The sequence below is a fragment of the Quercus suber genome, unplaced genomic scaffold, assembly GCF_002906115.3.
Source record: "Quercus suber isolate HL8 unplaced genomic scaffold, Cork oak 2.0 scaffold_988, whole genome shotgun sequence".
NCBI classification, from domain to species: Eukaryota; Viridiplantae; Streptophyta; class Magnoliopsida; order Fagales; family Fagaceae; genus Quercus; species Quercus suber.
This window is the reverse complement of record NW_027070403.1, coordinates 89,348-105,811: the sequence shown is the minus strand read 5'-3', so window position 1 is coordinate 105,811 and position 16,464 is coordinate 89,348. Positions and strand designations below refer to the sequence as shown.

At 34.3% G+C, this 16,464-nt stretch overlaps 3 protein-coding genes across 3 annotated transcripts; 1 reads left to right on the top strand and 2 right to left on the bottom strand.

Moving 5' to 3' along the window:
• Positions 1–1,301: 1,301 nt before the first annotated feature.
• LOC112016261 (pentatricopeptide repeat-containing protein At4g21170) lies at positions 1,302–3,812 on the bottom strand. The gene has a single exon (XM_065768698.1). The coding sequence runs from the start codon at positions 3,762–3,764 to the stop codon at positions 2,046–2,048; it is 1,719 nt and encodes a 572-aa protein (XP_065624770.1). The 5' UTR covers positions 3,765–3,812; the 3' UTR covers positions 1,302–2,045.
• A 1,767-nt stretch (positions 3,813–5,579) lies between these two features.
• On the top strand, positions 5,580–7,481 carry LOC112016278 (thiamine thiazole synthase 2, chloroplastic). Its single transcript, XM_024048797.2, is given in 3 exon segments — positions 5,580–6,121; positions 6,124–6,698; positions 7,133–7,481. Coding segments are annotated over 3 exon segments (1,068 nt in total). The 5' UTR covers positions 5,580–5,799; the 3' UTR covers positions 7,304–7,481.
• Positions 7,482–8,311: 830 nt separating this feature from the next.
• Positions 8,312–14,869, bottom strand: LOC112016260 (arogenate dehydratase/prephenate dehydratase 1, chloroplastic). Its single transcript, XM_024048778.1, has 11 exons — positions 14,593–14,869; positions 13,871–13,938; positions 13,545–13,637; positions 12,904–13,104; positions 11,995–12,075; positions 11,806–11,901; positions 9,740–9,820; positions 9,572–9,661; positions 9,362–9,426; positions 8,538–8,619; positions 8,312–8,389 (listed from the first exon to the last, which is right to left on the bottom strand). Exons 1-11 carry the CDS (start codon positions 14,867–14,869, stop codon positions 8,312–8,314), a joined length of 1,212 nt encoding a protein of 403 aa, XP_023904546.1.
• Positions 14,870–16,464: the final 1,595 nt, after the last annotated feature.

Genomic DNA, 16,464 nt, shown 5'->3' with positions numbered 1-16,464 from the left:
ATTCACAAACCCACAACAACCAATTTGTTGCCCTAGTTGTTGATTTTTTTTTTTTTTTTTAATGGGTCTGAGATGAGAAAGGCAAAAAGAAGGAAAAAAAAAAAAGAAAGAAAGATCGGACCTGCGACGATCTCCACTGTCACTAGCGGTGACACCATTTATGACTTGGTGCAGCTCGGACCTGTGATGATCTCCCAAAACCAGGCATTCCTTTTTTTTTTTTTTCCCCTTCAACCCCCAATCCCCACAACAACCACTTCAGTTCTAAGCTTGAAGCACAAACCTAGAAAATTCATTAGCATCCTTGAAGCACCCAGAAAATTCACAAACCCACAACAACCAATTTGTTGCCGCAATCATTGATTTTTTTTTTTTTTTATGGGTCTGAGGTAAGAACGGTGAAAAGGAAGAAAAAAAGAATTAAAGAAAGAACGAATTGAAGATGAGAAAGGCGAAAAGGAAGGAAAAAAAAAAAGGAAAGAACGAATTGAGCTGAAGAACAAAGAAAGAAGAGAGACAAAAAGAAAGAAAAGTGGAGAAGAAAGAAAAAAAAAAAAAAAAAAAAAAAAAAAAAAAAAAAAAAAAAAAAAAAAAAAAGGAAAAGTGGAAATTGAAGTCAAAAGTTGAGGCTAGTGGGTCCCTCAATGTGTATTTAATTACCAAAATGCCATTAGAAACTGGGTTTTGGAAATTGAAAATACCTAAAATGTATTTTCAGTTTCCATAACTCATCAGTCAAAAATCAAAGAATTAAGTAATGAAAACAAAAACTGTAAACAAATCCAAACAAAGTTTTTTTTTTTTTTTTCATGAGACCCACATATTTTGAGTTATGAGTGATGAAAACAGATTTATAAGTTATGGAAATAGCAAATCCAAATAGCCCCCTAACCTTTCAAAAATTTTATTTTATTTTATTTTAAATCTTTTTAAACTCTCTTGCTCTCTTTTTATTTAAATCTGGGATTACATATATATCCTGATTTTGTATTGAAGTTATAATAGCCGTAGATTCTAATTAGCTCAATTAGTAAAATTTCTTGTTATTAAATAAAAGATATAGGGTTCGAACCCACCTTATTCCAACTTATGCTTGCAGAGTGAGGCCAATATCAACAAGATACTGGATTCTTAGAAAGAAATATATTCGTTAAATGAGTGTAACTAAAATAAGAATGTTAAGATAAGTAAAAATACACTAAAAAATAGGATTCAAAATGAAGAAATCCGCTTAAAGATAAGTAAAGCCTCTCACTTGAGATGGTTTAGTTATGTTCAAAGGAGAGTGATTAATGCAACAATAAGAAAAAATGAGTTGATCCAAGTTGATGGCATAAAAAAATGTTGCTATGGTCCTTTCCTACTTGCACTGCAGTTTACTTTGTGTGGCAACTGTTTTTATAAATACATAACTGTTCTTGTTGAGGGCAAAGATTTACACGTACATAATTGGAGACAGCATCCTGGGTTTAAATTCTAGGAGTGCACGTATCATATACATACTTCTGAATCTGAATTCTAATTTCAACATAGGAAAATGTAGTGATCATTTTGCTAGTTTTTCTCTTGGATAAGAGGAAGGTATCATATACAGCAAATAATCCGAGGTTTTATCAGTCTCAGTGAGTGATTATGAGCATGCCCATATTTGTCCCAACAGGCAATGAATTAAGCAAGAACCAGAGAGAGCAAGCTAACATGTGCCTCACTTGGTACTGCAATCATGGCTATATACAGGAACCGAGGAAGCAGAACTTTTCATTCTCTCTTTCTTAGAATACATGTAAGCCTCTTTGTCTCACATCTCAAGAGATGTTTGGATATTTTAATTTGAATCTTATGAGCGTTCTGGAAAAGAAACAAAGAGATGCTTGGCATTATAATAACTATAGTCCTCGGTCTGCAGATTATGCTGGCCAATTTACAAGGGATGGTTACAATAAAATTGGAACATACTCCAACCATAATGTAAAGAACCAGACAAATTGCAAATGTCTTCCAAAAGAGGTTGTTGCTTAAACCCCGACGTCTTCCAAAACAGGTTGTTACTTAAACCCCGATATCAAACGCTTGTATGTTGCTTGAGCAGGTTTAAACCCCATGTTCAACATTTCGTCATGAAATTTCATAGCTTTTCTGAGTTCCTTTACACGACAAAGCCCACGAAGCACAATCGTAAAACTTTCACTGCTCACCAAATTCTTCCCTCTCATGTGATCAAATACCCTGACTGCTTCTTCAATCCTCCTTGCTCCGAAAAGCCTATTGAGAAGCACATTATAAGTTGCTATATCCAAACTCACATTCAATCTTTCCATCTTAAAATGCAATGCAATAGCTGAATCAATTCGTCTGCTGGAGCAGTAACGCCTCACCAACAAGCAAAAACAAGGAGAGTCCAGTAACAACCCTTTATCAAAAATTACATCCACCAATTCCTCTGCTTCTTTCCACCTACCTTTACTACATTGTGATGCTACAAATTTAGACAATTCCATTGAACAAGTACTACACCCTTTTCTTATGACATCCCTTAACAATTCACAACCTTCCTCCAACTGATCTTCCATACAAAGAACATTTAAAAAGGCCTGATAACTCTTGTCATTCACCGTAATACCCCTTTCTGAGACCAAACGATATACCGAAATTGCCTCCTTTACTCTCTCTTCCTTAGACAATGCCCTTAACATACACCCATAAGTAGCATCCTGTAATCCAATCTTCTCAGCACAAGCTCTCTTATAGAACATCTCTGCTGCAAAAGTCTTGCCCAAGTCACTAAACTTCTGAACTATTAAATCATATTCCGATAAAGGAGTCTTTGGAAGCAGCTCCTTCTCCACCATAATGCTCATTATCTTCTCAATGACTTCAGCATTCTCATATTTACATGCTCCATCAAGAATTGAGCTATAAGTACTAAAACCTGGATCAATTTTTCTTTCACACATCTGATTCAAGGTAGCAAATGCAGCTCCAAAATCCCCACTTTTACCATAACAATCAATAAAAAGATTATAAATAACAGAATTATAAATACCCAAATCTAACAATCTAAAAATTGTCTCAAATTTCCCATTTTTACAAAAAATCTGAGCAACCAGTGACCACATAGACCGGTCCAGCAAAACCCCACAACGAATTATAGCACCATAACAACACCAAGCAAGTTTAATCTCATTTTTTCGCAATAAAGCATCAAGCAGTGCATTGCAGGCACAAACTGAAGGTGTAAAGCCATGAACTTTCATTTCCCTAAACACTTCTAACCCCTCAACAAACAAACCCTTTTGAGAATACCATTCAAGAACAAAGCTTAACACTTTAGACTGAGAATCTCTACCTCTACAAACTCGAATAAGACACTGTACAAGCACTGATGCAGGGTGGGACTGAATCAGAGAATCCAAGAGGGTCTTCACGGGTTGGACAAGACCCGAGCTGAGCGAGAGTTGGATGAGCTGGCAGTGAGAGTTGAGGTCTGGTTGAAACCCAACATTTGATTTGGCCCAATTGAAGAAGCTGAGAGAGATTTGAGGGTTGCTCTGAGTTCTGTGGAGGATTTGGAGGAAGAGTGATGGGGTTAGTCTGGAGAGATTGAGGTCTTGGAGAAGAGGGACCCAGTTGTGCCTTTGTAAGAGAATGGATGAGATTTGGGAGGCAAGCTGGTTTTGTTTGATTTGGGTTCTCCAAGTGAGAGCAGTTGTTGAAGTCGAAAATGGTTTGAGGAGGAGAAGAGGGTGAGATCTGTGAAGAAGCATTTGAGTTCTCACTACTTTGGTCTGTTCTGCTTCAAATGGTTTTAGGAAGTCATGTTTTTAAGGTAGTTTGGATAATTGGTTGGGCTGGTTAGCCCAGGCTCACTTCTTGCACTTTAGTGGTTGTCCAACCCATCCGATGTTGGCCCACTCGAAGGTTCAATCTCTCTTTTTATTTTCATTTTTTATATACATTTTTTGAAATGAAAGACATAAACTTTTATTAAGATTAAGAAAAATTGGTTACATTAGCCAGAATTACAAACTGAAATTTTGGAACAACATCTTCCTTCCACACATAGGGGTCTGGTTCCACATCATGTTGTCTATTCATTTCAAAAAACAAAACAAAAAAATACAAAAAAAATACCCATCATATTGTTTGTTGGTCAAATACATGAATCAGAACTTAAGATTATTTTTTTTAGTCCTCTTGTCACAAAAAATATTCTCTCATACTACATCATTGCAAACATTTGACTTTGACAACTAGTTTAATGGCCCAATTTTGTGACCTTACTACTTTTTCAAACTTGAACTTAAGGAGTAGCACAAATGCAAAACTGAGAAACAAGGCCAAGGCCTTATAAGTCGAATTGAAGGGGACAAACACTCAAACCCACGCGCAAAGGACCAAACACGACATCTAAAAAACCATTACCCCTATTATGAGAACTAATATTAGTGGTTATATATTTGAAATCTATGGCCGTGATGGGAGTAATTATACCCCTCATTATAAGCCAATTATGACACAAAGAAAAATTGACAAAAATCAAAGAAAATTTCATTAGAGAATGTATATATAAAAAGAGATCCAAATTTGGAGTAGGTATGAGAAAATGTTATCTCAATTTCGTTTAATTGATCCACCAAAATACACCACTAACTTAAGCATCAAATCGATTAGGTTGATGCCACATTGATACTCATACCTCTTTGAGCTGATCTCTTCTAACTTTTTTAGACATTCACTTAACTAGTCAACTATCTAATCAACTAATTCATCACCTCTACAATTGTTTTGTATAGGATCACTCGTAGATGGTAAAGTTGGAAGGCTTTTCATTTTGGATACATTAGAAGCTTCATAGAGCATTGGTGCAAGATTTACGTGAAAAACCAAAAGGCAATCAGACTACAATGAAAACAAAACACGTGTAAGGGATCAAAACTTTCAGTTGGGTCTATTTTGTGTGTGTACTTGATTTATCTGGAATCTAAGTGTTAGAGTATTAGGCCATTAGCCGAGTGGAAAATGGGCTTTTGGCCCATTGCTCCTAGTCTTTTATACACAATTATAGTACTTCTACATCACATTATTTACTTATACAAAGGGAGTTAATACTGTACCGAAAATTGTTTTGGTTTAGTTAAAGAAACGAAATATTTCAGTACTGATCAATATCGGTGTACCGTTTCATGATTACTGCTATTTAAAAAAAAAAAAAAAATTATATATTCATGAATTTGAAAGTGTGTGTATATATATTCATATTTATAGATTTATTTATTTGATAGACGATTGTATATTTTATTATGGATCTTTACAAATACATGTTACAACACTTATTAAAAATAAAAATAAAAAAGGTTAAGGACTTGTAACTTTTATTAAAAAGTTAAGATAAAACCACAAAATATCAGTTAGAATTTGTAGATGAGGCAGTTAGTAGTGATGTGGGGATATGCCTTGGTCAATAAAAATGGTATTATATATATTATAAAAAAAAAAAAAAAAAAAAAAAAAAAAGAGAGAAGGAAACTATCTCAGAACTCAGAAGTATGAACTAAATAGCAATAGTATACTAATATCTGTACCAGATTGTGGCCAAACATTCCAGGCGTTCTGCAACCGCTCAAATTCTATCTTCACCACTCATTATCAGTACACACTTTCTAGATTTTTATTCAGATATTTTCATACTTTCCCACAACCTTCCCACCCTGTTCATTGATACCCTGCTCACACTCATCATTCTAAGCCTTTGATTACCTCACAACATCATCGTTCCCCAAAACCATATCAGACACTTCAATGGCAGCCATGGCTACAACCTTCACTTCTTCACTCCCAAAACCATCTTTCTTAGACAACAATAAGTCCTGCTTCCATGGCACACCAATCGCTACCTCTCGCTTCACACCCATCAAATCCACCCCACAAAACTCCACCATTTCTATGTCCTTAACCCCACCATACGACCTAAAATCTTTCACTTTCCAACCCATTAAAGAATCCACTGTCTCTCGTGAAATGACTCGCCGATACATGACAGACATGATCACTTACGCTGATACTGATGTTGTCATAGTCGGTGCTGGCTCAGCTGGTCTCTCATGCGCTTATGAACTAAGCAAAAACCTTCAATCCGTATAGCTATTATTGAACAATCCGTTAGCCCTGGTGGTGGTGCATGGCTTGGTGGCCAGCTCTTTTCAGCTATGGTTGTACGTAAACCAGCTCATCATTTCCTTGACGAGCTTGAAATCGAGTATGATGAGCAAGAAAACTACGTTGTTATCAAGCACGCAGCTTTGTTCACATCCACAATCATGAGCAAGCTATTGGCTAGGCCTAACGTGAAGTTGTTCAACGCTGTGGCAGCTGAGGATTTGATAGTGAAGGAAGAGAGGGTCTCGGGAGTGGTGACCAACTGGGCTTTGGTTTCAATGAACCATGACACACAGTCTTGCATGGACCCTAATGTGATGGAGGCTAAGGTTGTGGTGAGCTCGTGTGGGCATGATGGGCCATTTGGAGCCACTGGAGTTAAGAGGTTGAAGAGTATTGGAATGATTGATAGTGTGCCCGGGATGAAAGCCCTTGACATGAACACTGCTGAAGATGCCATTGTCAGGCTTACTCGAGAGATTGTGCCTGGTATGATTGTTACCGGGATGGAGGTTGCAGAAATTGATGGTGCCCCAAGAATGGTAATTATTTTGAACCAGCTGAATTTTTATTAATCATAAGATTCCTAACAAGTATTGAAATTGACATTTCATTATTTGTTAATATGATAAATTATCACTTATTCCAAAAGTTCAAACTATCAGGAAAACGTAAATTTAATCATCAAGCTAATAAGTAAACCATGGAAGGGGGAATTAGATAGTTGAAAGATTATACTAATTTTAGTATGTCTCAACCATTTTTGTCTCTTATCCTTTCTGTTCAATTTAATTCATAGCAATTTTTTTAATTATTAATTTGATGTGATAATGAATATATTTAGTATCATATCAATAATATAGTAAATGAATTTCTCAATCTTTATTGTTTGTTTTAAAAATTGATATATTAGCTTATACTTTATAGGACTTGAATAATAAAATTTGAAATACTTTGTAACATTTGGATTCTGCAGGGTCCAACATTTGGGGCCATGATGATATCGGGCCAAAAGGCGGCACACTTAGCCTTGAAGGCATTGGGACAGCCCAATGCAATTGATGGGACATACAGTGAAGCTGGGGCCATACAACCAGAGCTTATTCTTGCTGCTGCTGAGACTGGGGAGATTGTTGTGGATGCGTGATGATACAAGGCCTTTTGGATTGTTAAAATTTGGAATAAATAAAGAAAGAGTATTGATGAAAATAGACCATTTTGGTAGGGATTACTAGATATTGGGTGTGGAAATTTGTATGTGATGGGGAAAATTCATTTTGATTTGTGTTAAATTAAGTTCTAATTTAGTAAGCATATATACTATACATATTGGAAGGTATATTTTGAGAAGTTTATTGCCATTGAAATGTTTCAATTTCAGACTTTTCTAATGATTCAAAGCACTGGGAATCAGGTTGCTCTTCGAGCTTTATGACCACTAGGAAGAGAAAAAGGTAAGTGGAGGCTCTAATAATGTATTGTGCTGCTGTCTCCTAGACTGGTTATGTGTATTTTGGAATTGCTAAGACTTGGGTTTTTCCTAATGATGTAACTCTTGGTGCCTAAAAAAGGGAGTAAAAATAAGCACACCAACTATTTGGCATTGAATGTATGTGAACTACTAACCTAGTGCCACATCAAAGATCTGGAGTCAATACTTGTGCCTCATAGTTATTTGGGGTCTATATTGTAAGAAATACGTACAAGATACATTCCCATAATATGAGAAGCATGCTTTATGCATTATCTAACTAGTTTAATTATATGGTTTTTCACTTATGGTTTGACATTTATATAATTCCTATGTTATTTTCCTTTTGGGTTTTACATTTTTTTCTTCAATATTACAGAGTTTTTTCTACTTCTTTCATAAAAAAACTCTATCTAGTAAAATACTTGTTATTGTATAGCCAACCAATTCCTTAAAATGAAAGGATTCGAACAAAAATCCTTTTTTACAACCATGAAAAGGGGCTTTTTTAGATTTTGCTTCTAATTGAATTGTGGGGATATGATAATCTCAGAGGAGACCAAGTATGAATATTTTTAATCAAAACGTGCAAATAATATTATCACATACTAATAATTTTTTTTAAAGTCCCACATGGGCCACATGCATGAATGAAGCATCAACAGTTTGGTCATCCATTATGAACTAATAATTTCCAAAGAGGGCCTTCTGTACTGTGCCCACTGGGTAACTACCAAGGACACGTACAAATCTTGTGAATTCCTGCCAAAATAAAAGAATGTTTCACTAATCATTCAATCCTTTTAATTACCTGTTTCATAGTTTTGACCATAATTTTATATAAAGGTAAGGTGAAGAGAGATTTTATACAAGGGAAAAGCATATCATGAGTCATGACATACGAACTGACCTGCAGATGTAGTAGCGCCTGTTGGGCACGAGGCTCTGCCATTGAAGCTTCAAAGTCCATGCAAAACATTCTCTCCATGTACCTTCCACTGGAAAACAGTTACCACTTTAGCATTGAGGGTCTATAACTATAAACAATACAAAAGGAAATCTCAATCGAGTCAATACTGTGCCAAAAACGTCGGAGCTAGGATTTAACTTTAGGGAAAGACAAAATTCACATGCACCTATTTGCAAGCACTCATATATATAATTTACTTGAGCAATATAAAATATAAATCATTCTTAAATATTATATTAATGTAAAAGAACTCATAAAGATATAATATTTACTACATTTTGTTTATTTGTTGAGGATTTTTATTTTTGGCATGAATATGCCCCTTCTTCTAAAATCAAAATTTTCCTTATAATATGTAATTAATCTCAAATTTTATTGCTTAAACACAATTTTTTATGAAAAGGAATAAATTATTACAACAATTTTTCTTTTTCATATAACTTTTGATAGATAGAGAGATGTGGCATCTCTCACACACACATTGTGAGAGATATGCTACATGCATCTAATACATAAATTGCCACATGTATCATATGCATTTCAAATAGAAGTTTATAAAATTTAATTCAAATTATGAAATTAATTCATTTCAAACAGAAATGGTCATTTCCCAAATTTATGGAAGAAAACAGGATGGTAAATATTATGGATATATATATATATATATTCTAATGGAATATTATTGATAAGTTAAAATAAATTAATAGATATCAAATCCCAATATTGCAATTGCAAATTCCAATTCGAAAGATAATAAAACTCACTTGATGCTTCCTTCATTAGAACCATCAACCATCAAATGATGCTGATTATGTGGATGTCTGTCAATCTGAAATTTCTCAGATGCAGATCAAGTCAATCAAAGTCTATTGATACAATTTTAGAAATAATAATAATAATAATAATAAAGTCTATTGATGCAATTATAAAAGTTACCAATTATTTATTTATTTAGTTTTTGGGCTTGTAGTTACCTTTGTTAAATTAAAATTTCCGAGAGCAAACACTGCTAAAGCTTTGAATAGCACACCAGGACCTTCTTTTAAAATAAAAATAATGCTTGTCTATGTGAACAAAATTAACAAATATTTCGTCAGATCAACGACAGTTTAGACATATAAATATGCAACAAAAGTTTATACCTTATAGGGCCTGTCATCAATTCCTGGAATTATAGGTTCTCTTGAGAGTATCAGAAAACGAGTAATATTATTGTCAACATCCTGGCCAATATAATGTGGGAAAAATTTAGTCATGTTGCATTTGGCACATTTCATGACAGTTTGACAATCTTCATAGTTGACAATAACAATGGGAAGAGACAAAGTCTGATAAGGACATTCATCACAAGCATGATTTCTGCCAAAGTAGTTATTACTAATTACATCTAAGCAAAATCTCCATGTAGAAATTAGTAAGTAATTATTGCATGTATCATAAGTCAAGGCATGTTTCCCAATAATGTAGAACTAGGGTGAGCATGTACACATGCTAATGCAGCTATATATATATATATATATTTTAGGGGGTGATAAATACTATATTCTAAGAGAAAAGATCATAGGCACAACTCATCTATCTTTTCCACCTGTAAATCATAGGCTAGCAGAGTAGAGATGGATAGGCACCAGAGCAATACAAAAGGGAGTATAAGCTGCAATAGAGTGGACCAAAAGATTTGCAGAATTGACTAAGTGAGAAATGGAGCAAAATTAAAATTTTAAGGGAAAAAAAAAAAGCAGCGGTGTTAATGTCCTTTATAATGGAGGAGATAGATCAGTGAGGAACAAGAACAGAGTTCTGGATGTGATCAATAACATTGAAACCATATCCTTTAAAAATGCTATGGTCTAATACTAAATTTGTTAGCTTATAGATTGTTCTCGGTTAATTAATTCAATTATCTAAGTTGATTAATTAGGTTAAATTACATGCAAATCGTGGAAACACACAAATTACCAAATAAACTAAAGTGCAGTAGAAGATAAATTGATATAGTGATTTGTTAACTTATGGGGAAATTGCTCGCAAGACAAAAACCCTACAGAGTGATTTTCATGTCATCACTTCCAAGAATCACTAATCCATAATCAAGTGGTTATATATTCAAAGAATCTTAAAACTACCCTAGACTATCCCAAAGTATCAACCTATAATTGAATTTTCACTCAAATCCCCAATTGGACTTAATCCTGTAGAGATTTCTTTCTTTTTGCACATATTCCAATATATGATTAACTTATTTGCACGAATCTAAGTACATAACTAACTCTACATCAACCCTTTGATTGTAGTAGTTGATTTGCCATAGCTTTACATAAAAACACCAATAAGATTTTCAATGATTGGCACTAGAGACTTTGCTTGGTTATAAAACCCAAAGGTGCACAAGAAACGTAACAAGATCTCTTTCTTTTGTAGGAGGAGGCTAGGGTTTCAATAAGAAAACCTTATGAAACTTTTTAGGGTTAAAGTCTTTTTTTCTCTACCACTTTATTTATATAGGAGCTTAATGGACCTTTTAAATAGGCTTTCTGATTCCTATTAGGTTTACACAAGCCCGTAAACAATAGCCAATTGGAATCCAAATGTTGTTAGCTATATTTTGAAATCTCGTAGCTCGATAGATTGAGAGGTATTGAGTTTCATCAAATCTTGATAAATCGACAAGTATTGAGGAGGTATCGGAACCTATAGATTCAGTTTTTTTTAGTAGTTCTTGAGTAATCTTCATGTCTTCAATGAAACCATTTGTCATGATAATCTTGAACTCACTTAGATCTATCTAATTACAAGTAAAATGTGTTTTGTCATAAGATATGCCAATACATAAAAAATATGACTCTAATAAAATTTAATTAGGAAACAATAAGAAGACCAATTTTAGTTTCAGCCGAAAGGGCTGTACACTATGAACATAGTATATGTGGGACAAAATATTTTGGTTCTCCTCATGAACTCACTCTTTTTCTCTCTTCTCATCCCCACATTTGGCTATTGCAAAGAAAAGTGTTTGATTAACACTTTATTGTGCTCCAAAGTCACGTGGTGGCAATGGTTTGATTGTGACTATGAGTCTTACAGAGTCAAAGTGGAGATGTTTGGTGATGAGTGGTGACAATGCTTTTGAAGATTGGTCTAGGGTTATCAGCTGTTTGTTTGATTTATATGCCCGAGTCTTACAAATCTGAAGAGAAGGAAGTCTTACCTGGATCTTTTCAGCGAGTATGTCAAGCCCATATATTTTTGCCGCTCTAGCACTTGCAACAGCTCCAGTATCTCTTAGCGCAGTTGAAGCCACCTTCTGTCCAAATAATCTATTCATCAGAGAATGTTACACATTTAAAAGAAATTCAAATACAATATATATGGAATATACTGAACTAGCATAGATAACCTGAGCAGCAATGGCAGTATTATCAGCAATAATTCTGACAACACCTAGCTTGCTTAGCGTCATATCACATTGAGCAAGAGCCTGCAAGTGACGACATTCTTAAAACAGCAACAGAGAGAACTGTCGGGAACTTTGTCTTCCATCACAAATGAGGTTAATATTTGTGTAATACAAACAGCTTTATTCCATAAGGCAGCATATAAATAAAAAAAATGAGATGGCTAAAGTTTTGTATCAATACCTTTTAACTAACTTTTAGTATTTTTACCACTACTTTCCATCCTATTTGACTATTAATCATAAATAGACAAGTGGAACCCAAAAGAGTGGGACTAAGATTTTGTTGTTGTATAGAAGGGATACAGCTTAGCTCTAGTGCTCTAATGTACTGGAACTGACATGACGTGGATATGTGACAAAAATCGAACATGTGTCCATATCGTGTCGGCTTCAGTATATTAGAGTTAAACCTTACCCATATGGAACACTAACTAATAAATCATGTCATGGATATTACAAATTTTATTACATTAAACATACAAAATGATGTGTCAACTTTTAAAACAATCAAAAAAATTTGATTTTGAAATTTATTTATTATGTTAATGATGTAGCACCAATTACAATGTTTTTTTTTTTTTTTTTTTAATTTTTAATTTTTATAGTTAGAAATGAGGGAATTTGAACCCCAAATGTCTCTACTAGAGACATTAAGAATTGCTAACCAGTTAAACTATATGGTTTTTGACAAGAATTTTCCTATTTGAGCAACATATATCCTAAAGCTTTTGCCATAGATGAAAGTGCGTAGCACTCATGTCCCACGTACAGAACTGGCACATTACATTCTCCTTCACAACAAAATTCTAGGAAGAAAGATAATGAAAAAGAAACAAAATGATCACTGACCTGAGGATGGCTCTTAACACTTACTATCTCCTCCATTGTTACGCCGGGCAGTCCTAGAAGGCAATGGTTAATTTGCAATTTCACCTCCCCGACTATGTTTAGCCTATGGGAAAGGAGCGAGTCGTAGTGACTGTAAATGCTTCCACCAATAGAATTCTCGATGAGAAGAACTGCTTTATCCACTAACAACATTTCAACAGCCTGTGAAATATTGAATCCAACTCTATCAAGGTAACAATAATAGGTAAACAACTCATCAAGGTACATCTTCAGCTTTAAAAATATAAAAAATAAAATAGAAATGCTAATGATATTGTAAGTTTCATTACATAATTTTTACACATGTAATTATCTCCAATCACATCATATATTTATTTATTAGGTTGAATTAATATCAATCATATTCACAAGCCAGTTTGTATGCATTTTATAATAATTAAAATTGTAATTACTTTAAGAATAAAGTTTAGTTACAAAATTAGTTGTAGCCTAAGGTTACAATTTTAATTATTTTATTTTAAAAAATCAAGACCAATAAGCATAAACAATAAATTTAATGAATTCAATACCAATAAAAGTATGTAATATTTAACATTTATTCATCAAAACAAATATATTATTCATATAACATTTATTCAAACCTTAAGTGTTTCTTCAAACGTTATACATGAGACAGTCTCACATCTGGGAAATGCCTTCATAGCGGCAGCCTCAATATATGCTCCTGGTACTCCCTACATATTGGAAAGTACAACCAATATGAGAGCACAACAATACTACACACAACAAATTTTATAATTTCACGAGAAATGAGAATAATAAGAAATTTCATATAATGTCTCTTTAATAATTGTGAAAAATATTATGAAATTTGTTCTCATTTAATTTTTTGATATGAGAAATGAGAATAATAAGAAATCAAGAATGCTATAGCCACTTGGGAGAAGAATTGTCAAAAAGCATGTACCTGATGGGCAACCATTACTTTTAAATCATTGCTTGTAGAAGATGAACGGTCATATGCACTGAACCGTTCTTCAACTTTTTCATATATAAGCTATGAGATTACAAAGGAAAACGGAAAGAGAAGAAATTAGGAAAAAAACGATCACTTGCATGAAGCAGAGTACCTTTTTACCGAAAACTGATTTGTCAAGATTGATTTAAGTATAGTTATATCTAGACAAAATAATATTCTAAAAAGTTGTATATAAAATCATAAATAGGTAAATTAAAAGACCAAAAGAAAAACTCCTAAAAAACAGATTCTATTTTGCATTGCTCTTAGACTTCAGATTTTAATTTAAAAATTTTAAGCTATAAAGCTTAATTTGTTTTTAATATAAGGTTTTTATTTTTATTTTTAAAGAATCTTGTAATTTAACTGATATTTTTTTGTTTCCCATAAAAATATTTAAGTTTTCAAAATTTCATGTTCTACTTCCTCATTATAATTATCAAATTTATTAAAAAAAAAAAGTATATATTAACTTTTAGATATTGTGATAAAATTTCAATTTATAAGTAATATTGTTCTTTATCATCGGGCTGAACAATACATTATTTGATTTTTGGAGTAGGATGTACGTTTTATTCCAGTGGAACAAACAAAGGTCCTTTAACCAAAAGAAAGAACTGTCAAAGTTTTTATTTTAAAATACAAAATATTCGGAGATTGAGTTAACTCACTAGGAAGAAGGTTCAACGCCTTGTGATTCCCCCTGGACTCATTACCCTGAGTCTGCTCAACGATCCTAGAAGACTCAACCCCAGGCACGTACGATTTGTGATCTTCCACAGGAGAGGTATCTCTCTTAGCAAAAACACCAAGACAACAAAATTCCCATTTGCGAAACTTTTCCAAACGAAACCTCAGATTAAAAGCAAGCCCAGAATTCCTAGACCACCCCAAATCAGAACAAGTAGTTGTGGCACAGAACCTGATGGATGCAACTTCAAGCACCATTACAAAGAAACCAATACGGGAAACCAAGAACGCAAAGACTCACACAAATGCAAAGGTTGTGGGTTTTGTTGAGGTAAATTGATGATTGAAAGACAAAAACAAAGCTGCATTATTGAGGAGTTGGATGTGAGAACTAATGTTGTGGGTTCGAATCCACAAAACTGTTATAGTCGGTCGGTGTTTTACACAGTGCTCAAATCAAAAGAATCGGAATTATTACTATGAGAGAGAGAGAGAGAGAGAGAGCTTGTGGAGCATATTTATTGTAGGCTAAGAATCAATGCATTTTGCAGTGAGCATTATTTAGAAGTAAATTCATGCACAGAGCATAGCCTAATTAAACAACGAGGTTCATGATCTCATGTATTGCAAAGTGCAAACTGACATGCATGATTAACATAGCTGATCACAAATCCATGCTTGGCCGGCCCGTCGTAAGAGTATATATCTCTTGATATTTAAGGATAAGTCTTGTGCCACATAAAGTAGCACAACAAATGCCACACTTGCCCATGTGGCGAGTTGTGGTTCTCCACCAACCACAACTCGCCACATGGGCGAGTGTGGCACAAGGCTTATTCGATACTTACTCACCCATCACACATTCAGATGAATAAAATTTTATATCATTCACTTTTATGCTTTATTTATGTATTTTGGATGGGACACTTTTATGATTTTTTGTCGGAATTGATCCATAGCCCTCATATATGATATTTATTAGGACAGGGATTTCCTTCAAATATGTTTGTAGCAACTGTTGCAAACAGGGATAGGTGTCAAGCACACAAAGAAACACATAAGCAAGGGTCATATGCGTTGCACATGACCTATTTTAAGAGGAGTACTGCTGTTAACCCTAACGTTAACAACGTTAGATAGAAGGTCTTCTCCTCAAATGTGCCTCTATCTCTCTCTCCTTTCTCTCATCTCCTTCACCTCTATTTTCTTAGCAACCTCAGACCAGCAAGAGCTTTCTCTCTCTCTCATTCTCCTCCTCCTCTGTTTTTCCTTCAGCAACCTCAAATTGTCAAGAGCATATACTCTCTCAATCTAACCTAGATAGCATCTCTCCTTTCTCTAATCCTCATTCTTTGTTCTTCTCAGAAATCCCAACCACTGCCACATGCACTGAAGCTCAGCCACCACCACCACCCAATTACTGAAAGTTTGTCCAACCAACCACCACCACCCAAATCCCAACCCACTGATCCAAATCACAAACCCATGCCCCAAATCACAAAACCATGGCTGACTCGTGACTGCCCTAAAATCACAACCACAAATCCACCAGAATTCGCCATACAACCATCAACTATCCCCCACAAATCCAAAACAATAAACCCATCTACTACCCACACAAACCCATCGAAGCAAACTACCCCACCCAAGTATGATTTAATAAAAAAAATATTAAAAAAAAAAAAAAAAAAAAAAACCTCAGCTAGTCTAGCCACCATTCCTCTCCGATCTGAGAACGAAACCCATCACTAAAACCCACTACCAAACTCCAATCTTAGCGACTGAAACCCACCACCAAACTTCAATCCAACCACCAACCATTACTGATCCAACCACTAGACAATCATGCAACC